This window comes from Labeo rohita, chromosome 12 (genome assembly GCF_022985175.1).
Source record: "Labeo rohita strain BAU-BD-2019 chromosome 12, IGBB_LRoh.1.0, whole genome shotgun sequence".
Lineage (NCBI taxonomy): Eukaryota > Metazoa > Chordata > Actinopteri > Cypriniformes > Cyprinidae > Labeo > Labeo rohita.
The window spans coordinates 26,011,591-26,037,167 of NC_066880.1; the positions used below are offsets into that span (position 1 = coordinate 26,011,591).

Genomic DNA, 25,577 nt, shown 5'->3' on the forward strand with positions numbered 1-25,577 from the left:
GCCCATTTTCCACAAGTTGATATGATTCTTTAGGGTCTTAATGAAAAGTCTATAATACACTTTGGTTAAAAATTCGCAATGGTTGTGTAAAACAACACCCTTTTTACCTTGCCAAAATAAGCTTTGCAAAAATCATCTCATTCTGGTCGTGGGTGCTTTAAATGCAAATGAGCTCTGCTTGCCACGCCCCTCTCTTCTCTCTGTGGAAAGACGAGCCTGTTTACTTTAGCCGCATTTAGCCGCTAAACTTGCTAACTGGCACATTATTAGGAAAGGCGATCGCAAAGATTCATAAAAAACCCTTAAACTCACTTCTGCTGTAAGTGAAGCTGGATCACGAATGATTCGCGCAAACATAGACCGATATATGTAGATCGGGAGGCGCATTCCCTTCACAAACAAACATAATCCACTGCATCTTCAGCACCTCAGATGTCGGGAGTAAATGACGACCACTATGTTCCAGCAACACAACACCTAAATCACTCAATCGGAGATATTCTTTTCTAACTTACATCCCTGCTCCAGCATCGAAACAAAGAGGTCGGACTGTTACAGCTGATCTGAGGTAAAATGCTCATGTCAATCAACTATCATGGGAGCGGCCTCTGTTGGTGTGACGCCACACCTACAAGGCATCTGAGAATGGCTCGATTTGAAAAAGGGGATATTATTTTTACAGATTAATTAAAAACCACTGCATGGATTTTTATCATTATAGGGTAGATTTGTACATACACTGCCAACACACATTAATGTTCAAACAACATGTAAAAATGAACTTAGCATCCGATGACCCCTTTAATGGAAACGGCATCATTTCACAATAGTGTTTTATCAACATTTATAAAATATCGCAAAAGTTTTGTGCACATTTGTAATGGAAACGCAGCTAATGTCAGTATTATGAATAAATAAACAATGTGTAATATCTACCCTACTTCTGCATTTTTGCAGCCCCAAGGCAAGCTCAAAAATGACTGAGTCCAGTGCATTATGGTTGATGAGGTTTTCAGTTCTTTCTTTTTTTTTCTGCCACAGTTGTGTAGCAATTAAAGATAGTTAAATAAATACAAATTCACTTAGGCTTTTAATAAAAGCTCATATTGGTTATTTACCCGGTTATGAGGGCGTTTAAAGTTTTTATTTTTGGCCATTTATTTACACAACATTTATTTTAGGGACATGAAAATGCAAACTTTAAAAAACAGGTTTCAAATTGCAAGTATTTGAAAACTATTCTGTTATCATCGCCGCATAACCTACAAAAACCTGAATTTGTGAAAATGGTGACCTGGAGGCAAATTACATGTTCATAGGTATGTGCACAGGTTTACAAAGCATCTTTACAAAGTAACATCGCCAACTACTGGCCTGGAGTGCAATAATATAGCGCTTTTAGCAGTTTTCTTGGATCCATATGAACGGGGATTGTTTTGACAACATTGTCATCTATGTGCTAAACTTTTAAGAAACATTTTCATTTTAGTACAGCATTGTCATGTAAATCTGCCCTAAATCTATGTGACGGTGATGCTTGACATGAAAATTAATGAAATTTAGAAATCTCTAAGTGCATGTTATAGATCTTGTTGTGAATAATTCATCCTTATATAATCTTCATTTTCTGCAACATTTTTTTTTACATCTTGTTTAATCATTCATCTGCCTCCATATTTAAGTACACACCCACATCACAACATCCAATGAACAACAGAAGAATAGAACCAAGTCCCCGCCCACCTTATTTTATAATCCTCTTGAATGTGCGCAGTACAGAAGAAAAGATCTGACGCTACTTGTGTTTCATTGCATCTATAATGTTTTTTTGCAAATTAGCTTTAAGTTCAGTCCACTTTGCAGTTTATTTTGGTTAAGAACAATCTTCTTCAACAATCAGCAGGCAGATGCTGTTCGATAGACATGTGACCAATCACAGTTCATTTCGTGTTTACATGCTGTTTAGGGTGGGTAGATTTGTCTGTAAACAGTAATAAACCAATGCGGACAAAACAAATTCAAACAGTTCAGTAGTCTCTGCAAATGACTGTATATTTGTATTCAAAGTTATGATCTTGTTTTCAGAAAAATTGTAAATCGAGCTGCAAATGTGTACAAGGAATAGTGGGAGGGGTCCTTATTTATATACACACACACAATGGCACTTGCAAGGGCCTTCCTTCCTGCCACAACTTGTTGCTGACTGCAAGCTACACTGCACAAAAGTTGTTTTAGCACTGAGAAACCCTTCCACATTTTGCAGGAAACAGCAGTATATATAAAAAAATAAGAGGTATAGAGAAGAGCATAGCTTTTGCAGTTATTTGAAATGACCATGCAAAGCAAATTAAAATAAACGAAAATAACTCATGCAAAACTTATATCAGAGTGTAACTGTGGTTTCCTGTGACATTTCTCACCATCGCAAGCAAAAGCTGAACAAGATTAATGCATGCTATACTGACATCTTTAAACCAAGTTATAGCATTGCTTGGAAGAACAAGAAAATGTTAAGACATACTAGGACTGGTATCTGCGACAACCACAGGCCATGGTTGCAGGCATGTTATTCAGCTTTTGCAATTCATTGAAATATTGAGTTATACACATTCTATACATATTTATATACATATTGACCTGCTTTATAGCAGAAAATTGTTGTAATAACTAAAAGTGACACTGACACTGCTTTTAACGTTTAATACTGTAAAACTACATGTTTTAAAGCAACTGCATAAAGCATTATATAAATAAGCGTGACTTGACTTTATGGGAGTGCTGATTGCAGAGCTTGCGCAAACATCCACAATGCTATGAGCAGATGCTTTCTTAACTGCTGCTTTCCCACTAGGAGTTCCCACTTCAGATTTTTTAAAGTCGACATTTATGTGAGTGAAATTCAAGTCGACGTCGACTAGTCACTAATGGCGTCAAATAGTCCTGAACTTTAAGCTAAGGCTTGAAGAATTATTTTTGTAATTTATATTGCTTTCCATGTTCTAGGATGTCATAATGTTCACATTTTAATGCACTTTGCACAAATAATAGCTACTGTATGTAAGGTAAAATCAATGGGTGTGCAATACATGAACGAATGCCAGTGAAATGTTACATTAGAAATGATTGTTAGAAATGTTACATAGTTAGCCAACAAATTAAATTGATTGCGAATTATTAATAATATAGGTTATATATTAATACTGTATTATAATACTTACAATCTTTTTTATTATTCAGATTTATTATTATTTTATAGATTTTTTAAAATTACTTTCCATGCAATAAACATGGAATAAATGGACAGGACTTTCTTATCCTTAAAAACAATATAATTAATAAATGTAATAGATTGCAAAAAAATACATATATTTACTAGGAGATTAATGACATTAAAGTATTCGGAGTGGTTCTCTCATTTAATGCATATGTTGTTTTGAATGTCACACGTACAGAAGCTTTTCCTCCAAACACAGAGGGGTAAAAAAAAAAAAAAAAAAAAAAAAAAAGTGAAGATAACCAGGCTGAGAATGTGACAGTTAATGTCAAACAGAAGTTGTAACCATTGACTAATGACTTAATAAAGCGCACAAGACTGATTTAGTCTGTCTTTCTATAGTCATGTCATATAACGTATCTGCAGATGCCATGCGTGTTACTTTAAGTGCTATACAACCTCTGAGAAACAAGGACAAACTCTAAGACTGTGGGAGGAGGTTTAGGGCCTTCAGAAATTATTTCAAAAACGTTTAATGAGTAATCCATTTAAACAAGCAAACAATCTACTGCAACACTGTGGTTAAAACCCAGAAAACAACAATGAGCTAGAAGTACAAACCAAACCACCGAAATTTCAGTTGTCACTACAAACGATTTCAAAGAAAAGATGTTTAGGTTTGAATTTATTATTTTATTAGACAGGATTGCATTGCTGTCGAATACATAAATGGGAAACTGAGAGGTAAACTGTTAGAGAATGAAAAAATTACTAGAGCCGGTCACCTGCTTAAAGTCACCTGCTCAATATCTCATGTGCTTCTTTGGAACATAAACTCTCATGAGCAGAGCTATACATTAACTCTATGCATTATTTTGTCCACAACAGAATTGCTCAGCTGTTCAGTGACTATAACAACTGTAAAACAATAATCTGGGTAATCATATACAGTGTTCAAACAACAAAACAAAATGAGGTCCATGTATTACGAACTCAGAATTTCAGTTAATGACCTTCAGTTAGAGCTATGGATCAATGTCATGACATTTATTTATTTTTAATCTATATATATACATATGTATACACATATATATACACATATATATATATATATATATATATATATATATATATTTTTTAATCATTAAAAAAACAAAATGACTTGAAAACAGCTTCTGTGATGAGCATGTTTATATTTACGAGTGATAGTGTTAATTTTTATATTTTTTCCTGATGAAGGTATGACTTTTTACCTTAAAACATATTTAAAAATGTAAGACTTCTAAGTTTTAATTAGCTTCCTATGTCATATTGTATACACTTGTCGTTAAAATGGTGAAAAATTTAAGAATTTTGTTTCCAGGAGTGATATCTGATAGCAATTCTGTAACCATAATAATATCAGTGTTCATTGTATGTGCTTTCCTGAGGAAACAATGTGAAATATATTTAAATACACTGACTGAATAAGATACAGTTGAGGTCAAAAGTTTACATACACCTTGCAGAACCTGCAAAATGTTAATTTTACCAAAATAAGAGGGATCACACAAAATGCATGTTATTATTTTTTTTTATTTAGTACTGACCTGAATAAGATGTGTGTATTTTTTTAGTGATAGTCCCTTGTTCGTCCTGAACAGTTAAACTGCCTGCTATTTTTTAGAAAAATTACGCTTCCGTAATGAGCGTAGCTGCCACGCGCCTACATTTGAAATAACGAACTTGAGCGCGCAAAAGAGGCGACATGTGAATGGCTCTGTCATGGGAGCACTAAACAGCGCTGTGAGATCCAGTGTGAAACACTTGAATTCAGCAATGAACACAAATGACTCCGTGATTCAAACTAGTTTAAAGCTGTGTGCAAGACAGAAGGCTTTTCAATCTACACATCGCCATCATTTACCATGGATTTACTGTAGTAACACTCACTGCACCATGGTATTGTGGCAGCAATGTGGGATATTCACATTGAATTTTATTACAGGAGTAATGGTATATAATTATAGTATGTGTATATTTGTGATTAAGCAATAGCATGTGTGCATTTATACTGAATGTTTTTAGTCAACCGTTTTTCATACAATAGGCTACCTATGAAACCATGTAGTTATGTTTTTACCATGGTATTGCGGTATCATTATGTGTGGTTTTAACTGTGTTTATCATGATTTAAAAAGTATGCTTGCTACTATGGGAGTCCAATGCTTAAAAAAAACTGGGTCAGAATAAATGTAACCATATAAAATTGAGGTTGCTACAATTTTTACAGATATTACTGACTGATAATGAACAAAAATTTACCTCTGCATCCTCAAGCTACTATCAAATGTGCATTTCTAAGAGTCAAAAAAGTGATATTATTATTATTATTATTATTATTATCATCATTATCATTATCAGACAACCCAAAACCTGTTTCTTGATTTGAAACAATAGAACTCATTAGAACATGAAGAAAATAGTTTTTCCATTTAGATATTTATTTTGTTAAAGAAAATGAATGGTCTGGTTTCTACAACTTTTACTTTGGAGCAAAAATCTGACTTTAAACTTGAAAGAAATAGAGATTTGACATTTATCGTGATAATTATCGATATTGACTGATATGAAAAAAATTATTGTGATAATTTTTTTGCCCATATCGCCCAGCCCTAGATACTTATATGTTTCCCAGAAGACAAAATAAGTTAAATTTACCCTAATCTTTAAATTCAAAAAGTTCCTTTTCTTTATCATGAACACTTATTTTGACTTATAGAATAATTAAACACAAAACTTTTGACATATGCTCATCATATAAAGTGATCATATCTCTTTACAGGACTAAGATTAAACTGCTCAATTAATTTAGATTTATTTTATGATGCCTTTATAACCATATAATTTCGGGTTAACTGTACTTTTAATGGAAAAACAGCAAATTCTCATGTTTGATTAAATATATCATATTTTGGGTTTGAAGATTATCTTATGGGTCCATGTCTAATGGGTTTGAAACAATATGAAGGTAAATGGCTACATTTTAATTTTTGCACCATACTTTACATTAAAAAAAAAAAAAAATAATTTAATTACTTTGAATGAAACCGATAATAATTAACAAGACCTCTCAAAACATATTCTGTAATTTTAACAATTATCACTTGACTTCAGGTTGACTTTAGATTATCACCCGACTTCAGGCTGCTGGCCACAATCGTGTGGTTTTTTTTTTTTTTTTTGCCAGGTGTATAGTGAACTGCTGATGTTTACAAAAGTGCTATGGTGAGTTTCCATGCCATTTAGTGGTTTTGGAGGAAAAAATAAATAAATAAATAAATAAATTTCAATCAGATACACCTTTTGCCTCATTTTATAAAACAAAGCACACTGTGTGAAATACTGTATCTCACAACATAATGGGCTCTAAATTGAACCCTTTCATTTCCAATGTGACAGATGAACCGGCAGTAAGCTTTCTTGACTCATTTTGTGATCAGGCTACCAAAATATTCAAAAATGTCTACTGTGATACTTAATATAAAAAATAGTAGGTAATATACACTGCTTACAGTAATGATAAGGTGTAAATACATCTGCACAGTAGTTTAATTTAACATTAACTCTCTCTTACTTACAAACCACTGAAAGTAGGTGTAATCTTTTTAGCATCTAACTAATCCCTTTGCGTAGCTTCACATGTGGTCACATCCCTCACACTTCCTCTCATGCCACATTCTTCACTACACTGCTGCTACCTAAGAGGCTATACTACCAGTCAAAGTCTGAACACATTTAACCGCTCCTTTTAAGTTTTAGAATAATTGTAAAGTCACCAAAACTATGACGGAAGTGTGAGAATTATGTAGCTGACCAGCCGTCGCCACACTGTTCTCGCAATCAACTTCTCCAGCTGCATCCTGTGATGCTTTTTAAACAGTATTGAAAGAGTTCACACTCTTTTCTTAGCTGTTTTTTCTAAGTAACCCTTCCAATTTATTCATTTAATGATGATAATTAAAGGAAAAAAAAAAACACTCGTAAGGTTAGGAAGTTGCTTCGCTCTGTAATCCAGTTGCTTGGTTACTCAGTTAAAAAAAAAAAAAAAAAAAAAAAAAAAAAAAAACTACCAACTTCTATCAATGAATAAGTGTGAATAAGTTTTATCGGAAGTTACTCATACCAAAGCAGTTGCTATAACTACTGCTGAATTTATTTTAGAATTAACACTACGTACTTATCTGAGTACTGTGCACACATCACTTTTTCCATTCAAACTGAAACTTTCCGTAAAAAAAGGAACCAAATAACAATGCAAGAATGTAGATCAGACTATTTCTTTAACCCAACTATAGAATTCAGACAGCCTTTGTAAACCAAGCTGGGGTTAAGTTACTGAACAGTAACTCCTGTACAAACCAAACAGAAGGTGAGAGACTGAACAAAATGCCATCCCTCTAACTCCCACCGGTATTGTGTGTCAGGTATTTTCACTCGCTTTATCTAGATTCATACAAGAATGGGGTCAAAAATGTTTTGAATGGCCCAGTGAGTTTAAAGATAAATATTTATTGTTGTGATAACTGCAGCTATAGCCTCACAAAGTGCAAGACAAGACATAAAAAATGGCATATCATTTTTCAGCAATTAAATAAACTAGTTTTTAGTTCTCAATCCCTATCGAGAGTTATAAAGTTCAAAGGGATAGTTCACCCAAAAATGAAAATTCTGTCATCATCTGTCTCATCTTCATGTCGTTCCAAACCCGTAAGACCTTCATTCATCTTCGGAACACAAATTAAGATATTTTTGATTAAATCCAAGAGCTTTCTGACACTCCACAATGCAACTACCACTTTTAAGGCCCAGAAAGCTTTAACATGGAAGTTACATTGCTGTCTATGCAGGGTCAGAAAGTTCTTGGATTTCATCAAAAATATCTTATTTTGTGTTCTGAAGATAAACAAAGGTCTTACGGGTTTGGAACAACAGGAGGGTGAGTAATTAAAAGAGAACTCCACTTCCAGAACAACAATTTACAAATCATTTACAAGATGTTTATGTCTTTATGTCTTCAGTTGTAAAGAAATTATGGTTTTTGAGGAAAGCATGTCAGGATTTTTTTTCTATATAATGGACTTCAATTGTGCCCCGATTTTGAACTTGCAAAATGCCACTTAAATGCAGTCTCAAAGGGTTATAAACGATCCCATCCGTGGAAGAATGGTCTTATCTAGCGAAACGATCGGCCATTTTTTCTAAAAATAAAAATTTGTATACTTTTTAAGCACAAAAGCTTGTGCAGCACTAGCTCTGGGATGCGCGTCCACGACGCTACATACTGCGGAACACGTCAAAAGGTCACGCACGACGTAGGTGGAACTACAGACCCAGTGTTTACAAAGCGAACGTGCACAGACTAAGGCAAAAAGTAAAACGCTGTTTACAAACAAAAACGTACAACGATGTCGGACGATTCTAAAGTTGAAGGAGAAAATGAGATGTTTTTCACAATATCCTACCTTTTTGAGCTAGACACAGACGATGAACTTAGACGTGATTCCATAGTACGCAGCGTCGTGGAAGTGCATCCCAGAGCTAGTGCTACACGAGCTTTTGTGCTTAAGTATACAAATTTTTATTTTTCTGAAAAAATTACGGATCGTTTCGCTAGATAAGACCCTTCTTCTGTGGATGGGATCATTTATAGCCCTTTGAAGATGCATTTAAGCTACATTTTGCAAGTTCAAAATCAGGGCACCATTGAAGTCCATTATTCGGAAAAAAATCCTGAAATGCTTTCTTCAAAAACTATAATTTCTTTACGACTGAAGAAAGAAAGACATGAACATCTTAGATGACAAGGGGGTGCATAAATTATTTGTAAATTGTTGTTCTGGAAGTGGATTTCTCCTTTAATGACAGAATTTTTGGATGAACTATTCCTTTAATTATTCAAAACTTGTCCTACGCCACACTCAGTTGTGTCAGGTCCCACGGATCCCACAAGAGTTCCTTGGGAATGCAGACCTCTAGGACAAACCACTGTAATCATCACCAGGGCAATATATAATGACCACCAAATTGACAATTTTATTTTTTTCTCAGGCATAAAACATGTAATTTCACAGCTGCGCTTCATTTAAAATGTTCATTGTTCAATCTGCAGCATTAACATTCTTCAAGTTCCTGGGCCAGGCATGAGCCATGCCTTTTCAACAGCAGCTGAAATGCCAAAAGAACAGCTCCAATTCCAAACTCTAGGAAAACCCTTCATTCCCAATGCCAAGATACTAGTTACGGCACATGAGCCTATTCCTGTAGATCAGATTTCCATTCAGTTAGCCCAGAGGGCTTATCAAAAGTGTGTAGTGTGCAGTCAGGATAATGTAATTTCACATGTGAGTGATTCTTCAATTAGAGGGATGTTACTTTTCCGTACAATGATTTTAGAAAAAATAAAAAATTCTATCCTTTAATCCAGGGTTTCTTATAGTGGTGTCTATGAGGGAATGGCAAGGGGTTAGTTAGAATCTAATATTTAAATTATAATTATCTGCTAAATGTTAATTATATTACCAAAATAAGAGGAATCATACAAAATGCATATTATTTTTTATTTGGTACTGACCTGAATAAGATATTTCACATAAAAGATGTTTACATATAGTCCACAACAGAAAATAATAGGTGAATTTATAAAAATGACCCTGTTCAAAAGTTTACATACACTTTATTATTAATACTGTGTTGTTACATAAATGATCCACAACTGTTTTTTTAGTGACAGTTGTTCATGAGTCACCAGGGGTGTAAACCTTTGAACAGAATAAAGATGCGTACATTTTTCTTTTTTAGCCTAAATATCATATATTTTTTTCATTTAGTACTGCCCTTCAGAAGCCACAGAAGATACTTACATGTTTCCCAGAAGACAATATAAGGTAAATTTACCCTTCTGGAGCATCAGTGAGCTTTTTTTTAACCTTCAAATAATAGTTGCATATGAGTCCCTCAGTTACCCTTAGTGTCAAAAGATGGATCTCAGAATCATAGTCATTGTTGGAAAGGTTTCAAAAATGCTGAAAATTCAAAGAATTTGTTTTATCCATGTTTTAAACAAATCCATGTTTTAAAGGTGCAATAGGTATTGTCTTCAGGAACATTTTATTGCACAGCGCATTCACATATGTTTTGCAGACAGAGCGAGAATTGCAGGTAAGTGTCAACAACCTGATATAGTACAGTTAGTAAAAGTATTACAATACCAGGAAGGATAAAGTGTTCTCATGGTTAATGATATATGATGTTGTAATGGCCACTAGAGCATTACAGTAGTTTTGTGGCAGACTGACAACTGTGCACGTGGTCAACGTGTGTCTGTATGCTCTGGAAAGGTAAAGAGATGACTCATTCCACCGACATCTGTCTCTCTTTATTTTATTTATTTCCTTTCTGTTTGTGACCTGTGACCTGGATGCATGCTTGTGTACATTTTTCTTTGCTCGATCCCCATGTATGTGGACGATGTGTCGGTGCATCTGGACACCATACCAGTCCATTATATGGAGAAAAATGCTGAAATGTTTTCCTCAAAAAACATAATTTCTTTACGACTGAAGAAAGACATCCTGGATGACAATGGGGTGAGTAAATTATTTGTAAATTGTTGTTCTGGAAGTGGAGTTCTCCTTTAATAAAAAGTCTATAATATACTTTGGTTAAAAATTCTCAATGGTAGCGTAAAACAACACCCTTTTTACCTTGTCAAAATTAGCTCTGCAAAAATCAACCCATTCTGATGGACTGTTACTTTAAACGCAAATGAGCTCTGCTCGCCCCGTCCCTCTCTTCTCTCTGTGGAGTGACAAGCTGTGCTTGAAGAGATTGTTTACTTTAGCCGCATTTAGCGCCTTCAGCCGCAAAACTTGCTAACTAGCACATTATTAGGTGATTGCAGAGATTCATTAAAAAAAACAAAAAAACCTTATACTCACTTCTGCTGTAGGTGAAGCTGGATCACAAATGATTTGCGCGAACATAGACGCGTTTATGCAGACTGGAAGGCGCATTCCCTTCACAAACAAATATAATCCACTGCATCTTCAGCGGCTCAGATGTCGGAAGTAAATGACGACCACTATGTTCATTATTACATTCAGCAACACAACACCTCAATGGCTCAGTCGGAGATATTCTTGTCTAACTTACATCCCTGCTCCGGCATCGAAACAATCGAGATCGGGCTGTTACAGCTGATTTAAGGCCTGAGGTAAGACGCTCATGTCAATCAACTATCGTGGGAGCGACCTCGATTTGTAAAAGGGGATATTATTTTCACAGATTAATTAATAATAGGGTATATAATAGGGTAGATGTGTACATACACTGCCAACACACATTTATGTTCAAACAACATGTAAAAGTGAACTTTGTATTCGATGACCCCTTTAAATGTTTCATTTTCTTTTTTTACTATCAAAAGTGTTGAATTTTAATTTCTCTATGTTAGATTTTAGGTTTTGTAAACAAAATAGTCAATACGTGTTCTGTCGCAATATAAAATGTTGAGGCACTCACTTGAGCTCAGAAGTGAGCTTGCACAATAATAGCTAGCGTTGACCAAAATGTACAAAAAGTATTTCAGTAAATATTACTGATTATCATTGTTATATGACTGCATATTGCCCGTGTTTTTGTTGCATCACCCAACCCAAAAACTGGGATGTGAAAGGTCAGTTAAATGTTCAACTCTAGAACTACAAGTCAGTATAAGACAGCCAACAGAACTGCTGATGGGGAAGGACAGGCCACAATAGGTCCATTGAGTCTCTGAATTACTCTCTGTCTTCTCTGAAACTCCTCAACACACACATTCCATAAGCTGGAACTGAATTAGCATTTCCAGCACGTCTTGAGTTCACGCTAACAAACACGAGCACAAATTGGGCAATGCCTCGGTTCGAGCAGTTCAAGAAGTCAGATATCAAAGTGGGAGGCGCTGCTTTCATACAGACACATTCCTCTCCATACTTGACTTTTCAAAACGAAACAGAGCAGTAGATCAGAATTGCACTTGTTGATACAAGTAATACACACATTCACAAACTTCATTACATGTAACTACAAAGTTACAATTTCTAAAGCAAAAGCAAGGATGCTTGGATTCAGTGTTTACATTCCTACTCTGGTTTGGTTATGGCAACTATGTGCTGACAATTGAATAAATTTAAAAAGAATTACTGATGAAACTGCAATGTTTATCAATAAGGGTTTTTTTTTTTTTCCAATCTTAATGTGAACAAGGAGGGATTTTCCACTGTCTGGTCCTTTAGTGCTGGTGTAAGGTTTCAAGACTGGAGCTCATTCACTTGATAACAGTCATCGGGGAGAATCAGTGTCCAGCCTTTCCAACACTGAGAACTTTATCACATGCCTGCCTCAAGAACAACAATCATATACAACCACAGGATATAGATCGATTACTTGTTTGGAGAATCCTCACTTGTATCTTTGATTTTATTGTATTTGTCATTCACTCTCTTGTGATACACATTTTTTGTGTCATTTTGCTTACCTATATAAGCCTAAATGGTTTGTCTTTCTTTTTTTCATGTATCTTTTGGTACCTTGCTGGATTTTTTTCTTAAATGTAGAAATTAGTTTGGCTTTACTTAAGCATTTAAGCATTGTGACAGTATTGCGATCTTGCCTTAAAAAATTATAAGTCTAAGGTTGAGCCTTTCATGGTGAACAAAAAATGTTAAAAATGCATTATAAATCTATTCATAAAACACAGTATTTTGCAACATAGGCTTTTATGAAGCACGAATAAAATAGTCATTGACTAAAAACTGTCTTGATGTTGCACTGCTTATGCATGCAGTCTGAAACTACTGTCTTTTAATAATATTGAAACGTCATTTTCTCATGCCGTTACATTCTATTTTGCCAATAATGTTGTTGCACCATGTTGCAACTGAATCTACATCAACATGGATGATGAAATATTTTCACAACAGAAAACTCGACAACACTTCCACATAGTACCTAAACAACACATCTTTATACGGGGCTTCTTTCAAAGTACTAAAATTATTGGATGGAATCAGAATCACAAAGTAGAACACAGAACTTTTAACAACCTTGCATCTCTTGTACTTGTTTATATGGTCATTGTCCTTTAACAAAATGGTAATTGACCCCAAAAAAGTAAAAATCAAGGTCAGTAATGACTGGAAACCAGGAGACTCTCAGTTCAATGAAGTACCAAGAAGACAGATCAGTCCCAGATGTTATTTATCACATCAACACAATGTTTGGCTCCAGTCTCATAGAAGGAAGCAAGAGTAAAACAAAGGAAACTTTGCTTGCAATAGGCAATAAACCATATTACATATAATCCTTAAGGCTTTGTTTGGTAATGTCCTCACTGACATCTACAGATTTTTTGCTCTATTACAGTATCAAGATGACCGTTCTAAAAATGAGCGTATATCATGTGGAGTTACTGATCTGGCTAAGGAATTTCCTTAATGCAAAACAGCAGATCTCTAAATATGCACACATTACTATAGATTTTCTCATTAGCAAACAGTAATTTGTTTGTTAAGCAAATGCTCATCAGCTAAGAATCTTGTGCTTGAAATCTTCAACATGACTCAATAAAAACTTGGTACTGAGATTAAAACATCATACAAGCAAAGTGTTTACACGACTAGGGCTGTCACTAACGATTATATTGATAATCGAGTAATCTGACGATTATTCTGACAATTAATCGGATCATTATAATTACTTTTTTGCAGTAATAAAAACAGACCCAAGTGAACAATAGCCTTTAAAACGACTTAAAATACATATATAATAGCAACGAGGCAATAATAATTAGTTTAAATAAAGTATCAAAAACAAGTCATAAATCATATGGTTTTATTGAACAAAACCGTTAAAATACATAATGTATACAGTCTTCTGTTTTTGCCTGAAACAGTGTTACGTAAAAGACGCGTGAAGTCATTTTTGCTTTCTTCGTGTACAAAAAGTATTCTCGTAGCTTCATAAAATTAGGGTTGAACCAATTACGACACATGGACTATTTTAACAATGTCCTTACTAGCTTTCTTGGCCTTGAACATGGTAGTTGTGTTGGGTCATTAAAAAAATCTTAATTTGTGTTACGAAGATGAACAAAGGACTACAGGTTTGGAACGGCATGAGGGTGAGTAGTTTTTAACAGGATTTAAATTTTTGGGTGAACTATCCCTTTAACAAAGACTTTAACAACTTTAACAAAATGTTAGGTTTACAAAAAATGTAGGATTTACTTGCAAGTAAATTTCATTTCATTTACTTCGAAAAATCATTTTTTACAGTGCATAAGTGGGATTTTGCACCACACATACATGTCATGCTTTAACTGGAGTGTGTCAGCGGCAAACTATCCACAGCCGTTCGACAGCACTATACTTTCCACAGTAAAAGTCTATATTAGGAGCATGTGTCTCCACACAGTGCGCATGTCTCATATTTTCCATAAACAGCCTGGAGCTCTTGGTTATATGAGTGTCAACAACTACAGAAAGAGACCACACAGGAAAAAAACAAGCATGTGAGCCTGAGGTCAGGAGCCACAAAGTGCATCTTCTTTAACAGATACTGCCAAACCATTTTTGATACAAATCATTAGCAACCATTTAGACTTACTTTAAACTCCAGGTTAGATCATTCATCTTGAATGCCGCTCGGCCCTCTTCACATTAACTGACTTTGTATACAACAGGAAACAGCTTTATGCAAAGCAGAATAACTTTATGCAGAGAAGACATTTGACATGCAAACAGCAGATTTTCACATTCTAAGTCTCTAGTTAAGCCCTCTGGGACTGAAGCCCAGCTGCCGGCCTTGTGTTTCCAGTGACTTCTAGAGCACACACACACCTGAGAGACATCCAATTACCCAGAGATCACCACAGGCTCCAGTCTTCCCACCAACTAATAAATGTCTCCTGCTTAATCCTAATTACATTTAGTCATTAGTCATCTGAGAACGCCTGCACGGAAATTACCTAGACAAATTCAGCATTATTTCAACCTACAAAACCAGAAACACCCTTTTTCTCCTGAAGCACTTGCTTTATATTCCAGCCATGCAGCTAAAAATAAACAATATTATTTAAAGATGCAAGAGGTAAATAACATGACGCTCAGTCCAGAACTACATTGTAATAAACAAATAAATAACTAAATAAATGAATAAATGAATGAATGAATGAAAATGTACTGGCAAAGTTCTGCCAGGAAATGATACATTTATTTTATGGACAATTCCACTAACTATAAAACAATGCAATGAAGTGCAAACTTAAAATAACAAGAAAAAAAAAGAAAAAAAAATCAATACAGAAAATCCCTTCATATTCCATTTCGTATTTTTACAGATTTTTTAAAATTATTATTTTACCAAGTTATTCAAATCTAAATTAAAATGCTAAATTAAAGCTTTTTTAATTTATCGGCCGATTTAATTTCATTGTGCACTCCTATTTTTATATTTTCATCATTATAATACTCTACAATAAGATTTGATTTATTAACATTAGTTAATGTTTTTAACAAATTAACAAAATTATTTTAAAAATTAATTATTTTTAGAGAATGTGTTTATTTAGGTTAATTTTTTTAATGAATATACTATTGTAATTCATGTTCACAATACATGAGCAAATATTTATTTATACAACTTAAAATATAAGTGAACCAAATTGTTTCCAATTATCTTTGCTGTCATTTTGCACTTAAAGTTTTAATTTTAATAATTAAACATTTAAAATTTTTTTAATAATAATTCAATTTAACAGCACTTGTTTTATTAAACAAAACAGTATAGATTATAGATTTTAGTCTTTGATACTCATTTCATAATTAATGCTGGGGTTCCCAAACTTGTTTGTAACATTTAAAACTATTGATTGTATTTATTTATCTTTATTTATTTTCCAAAATAGTCTAGAATTGACATATTGGCCATGTTTCTATAGTAAACTTTCTGGTAGGCTACTCTTTAGATTTTCAAAGTCATTAAATCATATCTTTGGTTTTACCTTTGTTTTTGTTCTGTTATTTAGTACAAAAACAAATGAAACCAAAGTAAAAGCAATTACATGAGTATTACAAAGATCTATAATTATAACTTTAATAATTATAATTATAACTGACTTTTCCAAGCCAGGAAAATAAGTCCCTGATATTTCCAGGTTTTCCCAAAAGACTTACAGCATGCATTTACATCCATGCACAGTATAGTGACCTGTAGCCAAGGCCTTTTCTGATATCAGACTGATTTAACATAAATGGAGAATCAAAGTCTGTTTAGTCTTCAATACCTGTAAGTACCTCAAAGAAGAAGTCGTGCCTCTGAAGATGCTAGTAGGCTAACACTGGAATCTTGAGAGAGATTCCAACCTCAAAAGTCCCAAATATCATCCTGCCACCTCTCGATAACACAACATAAATCAAACAATTTTACGTTTAAGCACGTCATGATGAATTCGCAACAGACAGGACAACAACATTACACCAGCAGCAGCTCTAGCATACGTGAATGCATCAGAACAACTGTACGCATTCAGAAAGTTGCGATGATCAACAGATGAAACATTGTATCCGTTGTAATCCCAACGACATTCGAATATTCGAATTTAGGTTGTTACATCGAAACGCGGGCGGCGGATACAGTGGATGAATTGTTTAACGCAGTCGGAAACCTTACCACAAGCGCTCGTCTTCACAAACCCACAGAATGCGTGTGCCTTGAGCTTCATCTTGGAGAAACTCACTCTGAAAGAGCCTACAGACGTATTCAAGAGCCTCTAGGCTATGGCAAGCTCACCACGCATCTGTTGGGAGTTGCATAGAAATCAGTGGATGAAGTTGATGGATTATTGCTTACAGAAGCACGTAGATCGCCAAAGAGGGTTTCTAGGGTTTGTGTTCACTGACCACCCTGAAGGCGGGGCGAGACCTCATGTTTTGGGTGGGTGTAGGGGGGGCCAAAAGGATGAGAATGGGAAAATCGAAGTCGTGCCATATCATGTCACAGTTAATGAGCTGTTGTCTGCAGTTGAATGCAGTTATTGATTGCTTGTTGAGAAAACTTGCTGCCATAGGCCGTGACTTATTGCATTATTCTTATTGCATATTAATAATATTCCCAGAAATATATTAGAATAAAATAAATGTATATGCAGCACGCTTATTGGAGTATAATGAGTACTGGATAATAAGACGTTAACAGGCTAAGCGCACTTTAAAACGCTTAAAATAATATGTATATATATATATATATATATATATATATTTTTTTTTTTTTTTTTTTTTTTTTTTTTTATGAAGTACGTTAGAGTTAATGTCATATGTGGTCACTTGCGCCACCTTCTGGTCAATAATGTGAGTGGCCCCCAACCCTTTCACACACAGACAAAATTTGATAACAAATGTCTACACTGTGCATAGCAGTTTCTTGCGAATTTCTAGTGAATTTGTGAAAGCTGTATATGTACTAGTATAAAAAACAAAAAGAAGATTTTTCCACTGATTTTAAATAAACAACAGTGTAATTTACGGTAAATAATTAAATATTTATAAAATTCCACACACACACACACTTAAGTAGGATTTACTCGGAAAAAAACGCTAGAAAATTGTTTCTCAATTTGATAAATAATTAAAAAGAAACATCGTAACACTAAATTAATGTGAGCGGTTGAGACTTTTATTTTGAAAACGGTGCCCGGCTTTTAACTTTCGGTTGCGTTTGCTGTAGCAAACAGTGATAGTTTGTACTTTACATTTTTAAACATGGCTTTCCAGTGTCAGAGGGATAGTTATGTGCAGGAGGTATGTGGCTTTATGATTTATGACAATTTAATGCATGTGTAGCGCCAGAGAAATGTATTTTGAGCCTTGTCTGAATGTGTAACCGTCTCTGGTGTTGTTTCAATGGCAGCACATGTCCAGCCTTGACAGCTGCAGAAATTTTACTTGTCTACATATAGTTCATGTAGAATAATTAAACATGCTTGCATTATTTAGAGTTTAAGGTCACACTATTTGTGACCCTGGACCACAAAACCAGTCATGAGGGTCAGTTTTTCGAAATTGAGATTTATACATCATCTGAAAGCTGAATAAATAAGCTTTCCGTTGATGTATGATGTCTGAGGGTGCAAAAAAATCTAAATATTGAGAAAATCGCCTTTAAAGTTGTCCACATGAAGTTCTTAGCAATGCATATTACTAATCAAAAATTAAGTTCTGATATATTTACGGTAGGACATTTACAAAATATGTTCATGGAACATGATGTTTACTTAATATCCAAATGATTTTTGGCATAAAATAAAAATTGATCGTTTTGACCCATACAATGCATTTTTGGCTACTGCTACAAATATGCTACTTAAGACTGGTTTTGTGGTCCAGGGTCACATTTAAGGCAGATACATATGAATTTAAACAAAAAGTCCATCTCCCATTTTGTTTGTCAACTTTCTTTTTACAGTTCGACACGTGTGTCGTTTCTTGCGTGCCTGCAGAATTAACCCTAGAGAATAATGGAAAGAAAGAAAAGCTGAAGGGCTTCAATCTAAAACTGAAAGACACAATTCTGTTTCCAGAGGGTGGGGGACAGGTGAGTTTCTCTTCTCTAATGTCCTGCAGGACACTAGATAAAATGTTTGAAAAATATTTTCTTTGCATGAGCTTGATTTGAGATTGATGTCTTCTTTTTTCATTCCCAGCCTGACGATCATGGGATGGTTGGAGGTGTCCCTGTCCTGCGTGTGTTGAGACAGGGTCCGGAGGCGGTGCATTTCATCACTTCTGCTCTGGAGGAAGGTCAGGAGGTCCACATAAAGCTGGACTGGGAACGTCGGTTTGACCATATGCAACAGCATTCAGGTGAGGAAGGAATGAGTGTGTCCTTAAACTTTTCCTTATGTTAATATTGTAAAAATCAGAAACTGAGTCATATTTGCATATAAACTATGATACAGTGGGTTTTATAGGGTTAAATGAAGCTTAGACTAATTTTATCACATGCTTATTCTCATTTTTAAAGGTCAACACTTGATCACTGCTTTGGCTGATACAATGTTTGGATACAAAACTACCTCTTGGTAAGTGCTTTGGCAGGATCTATAAAATGACTCTGAAATTAAATTGATTTCCAAATGTTCCGTCTGGTTATAAAATGGTTCAGGGATTTAGGACGTCAACGTAGCAGCATAGAGCTGGACACAGCCACGGTGAAGCCCGGAGAGATGGAAGCTTTGGAAACAGCTGTGAATGAGAAGATTCGTGCACACGTTCCAGTTACCGTCAACCTCCTGTCCATTGATGATCCTGCTGTGGAGAAGGCATGTGTGCACCTTCAGAAATCTTCAGTTTAGTCTTCATATGAATCAAATTTTCACAACCTTTACAGACTTTAAGTTGTATAGCCCAAACAGCAGAACAAATGAGCTATCTTTTATTAGTAGCTAATTCAATGTCTGCGATAACAATTTAAATAAATGAATCACAAATTAATTTTAAAATGAAGCAAAACTACACAATAGCTGAATAAAATTATATTCCAAACAAAAAAACTATAATATACACTGTTGTTTAAACATTTGGGGTTGCTAAGATTTTTTTTTTTTTAAAGAAATCTAATGCACACCAACGCTGCATTTATGTTATCAGTAATACAGTAATATGGTCAAATTTTATTGAAATTTGAAGTAAATGTGTTTTTTTTGTAGTATTTTTAAAATGTAATTTTAAATGTGATGCAAATCTAAATTTTCAGCATCATTACTCCAGTCTTCAGTGTCATACGATTCTAATATGCTGATTTATTTGCTCAGGAAATATTCATCATTATTCTTAATGTTGAAAATGGTTCTGCTGCTTAGTATGTTTTGTGGAAACTGATGTATTTATATTTAAGAATTCTTTGATGCATAGAATGTTCAAAAGAATTTCTTTAAAGTAGATTTACAATATAAATGTCTTTACTGTCACTTTTGAGTGATTTTAATGCATCCTTGCTGATAAAAATACAAAAATTGATAGATATGTGTCCATAAAATTAAACTGAGATAACTACAACAAAACTGAAATTAAAAACAAATTTAAAAATCAAAAAAGTACTATAATTTTAAATTGAGATGAGAAGGGAAAATAAAAGACGTTTAAATATAGAAAATAGTGGTTGAATTTATAAAAAAAAATTACCCTGTTCAAAAGTTTACATGCGCTTGATTCTTAATACTCTGTTGTTACTTGACCCACCGTTCTTCAGAAAAATCCTTCAGGTCCCAAAAATTTTATGGGTTTTCAGGGTTAATTTAGCTTATTTTGTCTTCTGGGAAACACAAGTATCTTCTAATATCTTCTCATAGCTTCTGAAGGGCAGTACTAAATAAAAATAAATAAATAAAAAATGATATTTAGGCAAAATAAGAAAACTGTTCAAAAGTTTACACCCCTGGCTTTTTATGCATGTTTTTTTTTTTTATTCTAGAGCATCTGTGAGCATTTGAACCTTCTGTAGTAGTTGCATATGAGTCCCTCAGTTGTCCTCAGTGTGAAAAAATGGATCTCAAAATCATGCAGTCATTGTTGATGCTGAAGAAACAAAAAATCTGTGGGACCTGAAGGATATTTTCAAGCATGTTCAAACTTTTGAACAGGGTCATTTTTATAAATTACTAAACTATTATTTTCTCTTGTGGACTATATGTAAATGTCTTTTATGTGAAATAATTTTCAATCTTATTCAGGTCAGTACTAAATAAAAAAAAAATAACAGGCATTTTGCGTGATCCCTCTTGTTTTTGTCAAATAATTAACATTTTGCAGATTCTGTAAGGTGTATGTAAATGTTTGACTTCAACTAAACGTTTGTATATTAATTTTTACTTTGTGCAACACTAACAAACCAAATTTTTACTTTTTTCATTAACAGGTGAGAAGCCGTGGTCTTCCTGATGACCATGCTGGGCCCATCAGGATCATTGACATTGAGGGAGTAGATGCCAACATGTGTTGCGGGACTCATGTGTCCAACCTCAGTCACCTTCAGGTCTGCCAACTTAAACTGTGGGCCATGGTTTTAGTGTATTATTCAAAGCCATTCTACTACTTAATCACTAAAGAAAAATGCGCTCCTTAGGTTATAAAGATTTTGGGGACCGAAAAAGGAAAGAAGAATAAAACCAACCTGATCTTCATAGCTGGCAACAGAGTGCTGAAATACGCTGAAAAGAGTTACAGCATTGAAAAATCACTGACTGGCCTTCTTAAGTGAGTTACTTTCCATGTCAAGTGATCTGTCTGCCTTTCTTCTAGCGTTAACTAATGTTTATCTGTGTTGTTTATTAGGACAGGAGCAGATGAGCATGTTGATGCCGTGGACAAGCTACAGAAGACGGTCAAACGTCTTCAGAAGGTGACCTACTCTCTCAGTAAACAAGGAGTAATCTTGCACTTTTGCAATTATTAATCATTACCCTTTATGTTCTCCTAACAGAGTAATCTAATTATCCTGAGGGAAATGGCTGTGCTGATAGCGCAGAACTTTAAAAACAAACCGGACAGAGGGAACTTCTTCAGCTTACACAAGTGTGTTTTTGACTTCACCTATTAAAGGTTTATGAGTAAATCAAATTAAAAAAAGAGGCTGTTTTTAACCTTTACTACTTTAGGATAAACAGGATATTCAAAGGTTAAATCCACATTATCTAAAAATAAGCCTTTTTGTTTTCACAGTAAAGACGGTGATAATGAGTTCATGAACATTATTGCAAATGAAATCGGATTTCAGGTAAGGATTTCAGTAAAACACATATTTTATTCATAAAATAGAATGCTTGTTTGTTATTCACAAATGTCCATTCTAGAGACTGGCATGTAGTTTAAACTCTCATTACTGTGTTTGTGTAGGACACAATGATCTTTCTGACCGTGGGTGAGGAGAAGGGTGCCGGACTGTTCCTGCTCGCAGGGCCTGAGAATATTGTCACTGAAGTGGGACCACGGTAAGACCAATGGCAATTTATTCCTTTTCATTCTGGCAGTTCTAAACCCTATGAAGCCTGACATAAAATAATTGTTAAAAAAAAAAAAAAACATAAACTGGGGGCTCGTCCAGGATAACAGCAGTCCCAAATTGAGTAAAAATATGCAATTTGGTGCGGTTGCTGAGATTTACAATATAATACCAAAAGGTAAGATAAATAAGTAAGATCTTTGAAACGCTAATAAATATAATTTGCCGCTCTATCTCTACCAAAATATGCCTTGATGATTTTTAAATGCTTAATTTTATTATCAAAGCTTTGTAGTTTTTATTGTGGGGTCAAAACATATAATGCAATGTAATACAGTCATGGCCAAAAATATCGGCACCCTTGCAATTCTGTCCGAAAATGCAACCTATATCTCAGAAAATTGTTGCAGTTGCAAATGTTTTGGTACTCACATGTTTGTTTATTTTTTTATTTGCATTGGAACAACACAAGAAAAATCTGATACAATTCCACACAGAACCCAAAAAATGCACTGGACAAAATTATTGGCACCCTTAACTTAATATTTGGTAGCACCCCCTTTGGAAAAAAATAACTGAAATCAATCGCTTCCTGTAACCATGAATGAGTTTCTTACACCTCTCTACTGGAATTTTGGACCACTCTTCTTTTGCAAACTGCTCCAGGTCATTCAGATTTGAAGGATGCCTTCTCCCAACTGCTGTTTTGAGAACTTTCCACAGGTGTTCTATGGGATTCAGATCTGGACTCATTGCTGGCCATTGGCAATGAAAATGGCAAATAAGTTTGTCCAGTTCATTTTTGAGTTCTGTGTGAAATTTTATCAAGTTTGACTTTTCTTCTCCTGTTTTTTTGTGTTGTTGCAGTGCAAACAAAAACAATAAGCATGTGAGTACCAGAACATTTGCAGTTGCAACAACTTTCTAAGAGAAGTGTTGCATTTTCTGACAGAATTACAAGGGTGCTGATATTTTTGGCCATGACTGTATAACAATGATTGAGAGATGAACAAATAAACGATGAGCTAAAATCATATTTGATACTCGCATTTTAACATGATTTTTTTTTCTAAAATCAAGTAAAGCTAAGTTGCTTTAGTCCAGTAAGTTACTGACAATAAGAAGTTACTCTTATGTTTGCATTTACTTCATAAAAATAAGTAGATTTTTAAAAATTATTATTATTAAGAACTTTTATTAAGAAGACCTTTTTTTTTTTTTTTAGAATTAAACTACAAGGTCTTTAACTTACTAAAAAAAACTATAAACTGTCAATCGGACAACAAAAGGCATGTTATAGATTGTGCGCAACAGGTTTTTGATCATTTTGATCATTTGGTCATGTTAATAATTTAGAGGCCTTTGAAATTTGCTTATCAAATATGCTACAGTAGGCTTTATAGGGTTAATTGCATTTTTTTTATTTAAGTGCCAGTGTAATCTGCCCAAGAACCATCCACTTAGACAGGCAAAGACTGTCTGCCTGCATGTAAAATGACTATCACATCTCAAATAGTTGATAATGCTATAATACACTGGCATCAAAAGAAAAGAGATCAAATGACAGTCGCAGTGAATGGTTGTATGTGAACTACACATCTTATTTCATAACTCAGAAACAACTTAATCTTGCATGATCCATTCTTCCATCTAGTTTACTTCTAACCGTGTTTGCTTTTTCTGATGATATTCCTTTGCTTTAGAATTATTTACTTTATGACCAGGACATTTTTTAAATATAACTCTGATTGTATTCGTCTGAAAGAAGAAAGTTATATACACCTAGGATGGTTTGAGGGTGAGAAATTCATGGGCTAATTTTCATTTTTGGGTGAACTATCCCTTTAAATTTAATTGAATTATTTTTCCAAGTTTGCATGTAGAATAATGTTGTGAAAACTAAACTTCTAAAACATATGCTCCTGTGTTTGTGTTGTCATGTGCAGTGTGTCAGAGCTGCTGCAGGGTAAAGGAGCTGGAAAGGCTGGACGTTACCAGGGTAAAGCCAACAGTCTGGTGAAGAGAGCAGAGGTTGAGGCTTTACTGAAGGAGCACAACTCAAAACTCACCGCAGGAGAGGAATAAAAACCACAGCAGACAGACGTTGACATTCAGGTGCCGTGGAAGCGCACAATATGCCACAACACATCGTGATGCACCTTCAGCTGATTGATGCTCCATTTCTGTTTTTGCTGCACTACATAACTACTCCAGGCAAAAAAAAATGACAAATATTATTTACATTACTGATATATTAATTATACTGTGTGTATATATAGCTAACTTTTGACTTGTTGCGTCAAAGCCAGCTTATGAAGTTTTGGACCATTAGTAATTTTAGGAGTACTAACGTGAAATTAACGTCCATTCAAATGTAGATTTTATAGAAATAGATTTCTGCTAACAAAGTGGGAAACAAAGTTTTGAAAGTATATTTTAAAGCTTCAAGCTGATTGGTCTGTAAACATTTGTAGATGGCATGCAGCTTTAAAACATCCACTGTGGTTCGATGCCACATTTGCTTTCAGTGTAGCTACAGTGGTGCTGTGATCAGAGGAGCATTACTTGATTGGTGGACTTTGGAGTAACACATAAAAAAAACATAATGAAAAAAAAATTTGAAATTTGAAAATTTTGAAAATTGTTAACTGAGTTTGATATGTTGAACTCTATATACACATTTTTATATATATATATATATATAAATGAATAATATAATGAATATAAATGTTTCCAAGGTGAGTCCCTTGCTCAATACACATATATATATATATATATATATATATATATATATATATATATATATATATATATATATATATATATATATATATATATATATATATACTATACTGTATATATATATATATATATATATAATGTATATGTAATATTTTTTATTCTTTTATTATTTTTGTTTTTTTCCAAAAAGGAAAAATAATCTCTGTAAAACTGTACCATCCTAAGTTGTGTGTTATAATACAAGTCCTAAACAAAATTAAAATGACAACAAAGTTTATATGTGGGTAACTGTTCCTTTAAAATCACAAAGTAGGGCTGGAAAATCAATGTGTAATTTAGAGCTGTTCAGTTGTTTGGTCGCAGGGATTGCCTGTAGTTTTGTTTTATTGAGCCAGTAATCACCAGACGTGAAGCTGATTGACTGAAAGTGAAAATGTATTTGAAATGAAGTATTTGTCTCCAGTGTGATTCACTTATACCCTGCTGTACCACACAGCTTTGTTTTTAAGTCTATGGCTTTATAGTACAATTCAGATAAGGTCCA

At 34.2% G+C, this 25,577-nt stretch overlaps 2 protein-coding genes across 2 annotated transcripts in view; one reads left to right on the plus strand and one right to left on the minus strand.

Moving 5' to 3' along the window:
• The window catches only part of sgms1b (sphingomyelin synthase 1b), a 31,942-nt gene extending 14,759 nt beyond the window's left edge, over window positions 1–17,183 (minus strand). Inside the window, exon 1 of the mRNA XM_051124328.1 lies at window positions 16,967–17,183. The gene's annotated coding sequence lies outside the window, so the exon portion shown is untranslated. The remainder of the gene's footprint in view (window positions 1–16,966) is intronic.
• An 808-nt stretch (window positions 17,184–17,991) lies between these two features.
• aarsd1 (alanyl-tRNA synthetase domain containing 1) lies at window positions 17,992–25,065 on the plus strand. The gene is made up of 12 exons (XM_051124327.1): window positions 17,992–18,093; window positions 18,758–18,886; window positions 18,996–19,155; window positions 19,316–19,373; window positions 19,457–19,613; window positions 21,209–21,325; window positions 21,416–21,546; window positions 21,625–21,691; window positions 21,773–21,864; window positions 22,012–22,066; window positions 22,186–22,280; window positions 24,238–25,065. The coding sequence occupies exons 1-12, from the start codon at window positions 18,055–18,057 to the stop codon at window positions 24,374–24,376; spliced, it is 1,239 nt and encodes a 412-aa protein (XP_050980284.1). The 5' UTR covers window positions 17,992–18,054; the 3' UTR covers window positions 24,377–25,065.
• The last annotated feature ends 512 nt before the right edge of the window (window positions 25,066–25,577 follow it).

Bases quoted from the DNA above. Each gene is read 5' to 3' on its own strand.
- aarsd1 (XM_051124327.1), top strand. From the start codon at position 18,055: ATGGCTTTCCAGTGTCAGAGGGATAGTTATGTGCAGGAG. The intron at 18,094-18,757 runs GTATGTGGCTTT...TTCTTTTTACAG, and splicing joins GGGATAGTTATGTGCAGGAG to TTCGACACGTGTGTCGTTTC. The intron at 21,326-21,415 runs GTCTGCCAACTT...TGCGCTCCTTAG, and splicing joins CCAACCTCAGTCACCTTCAG to GTTATAAAGATTTTGGGGAC.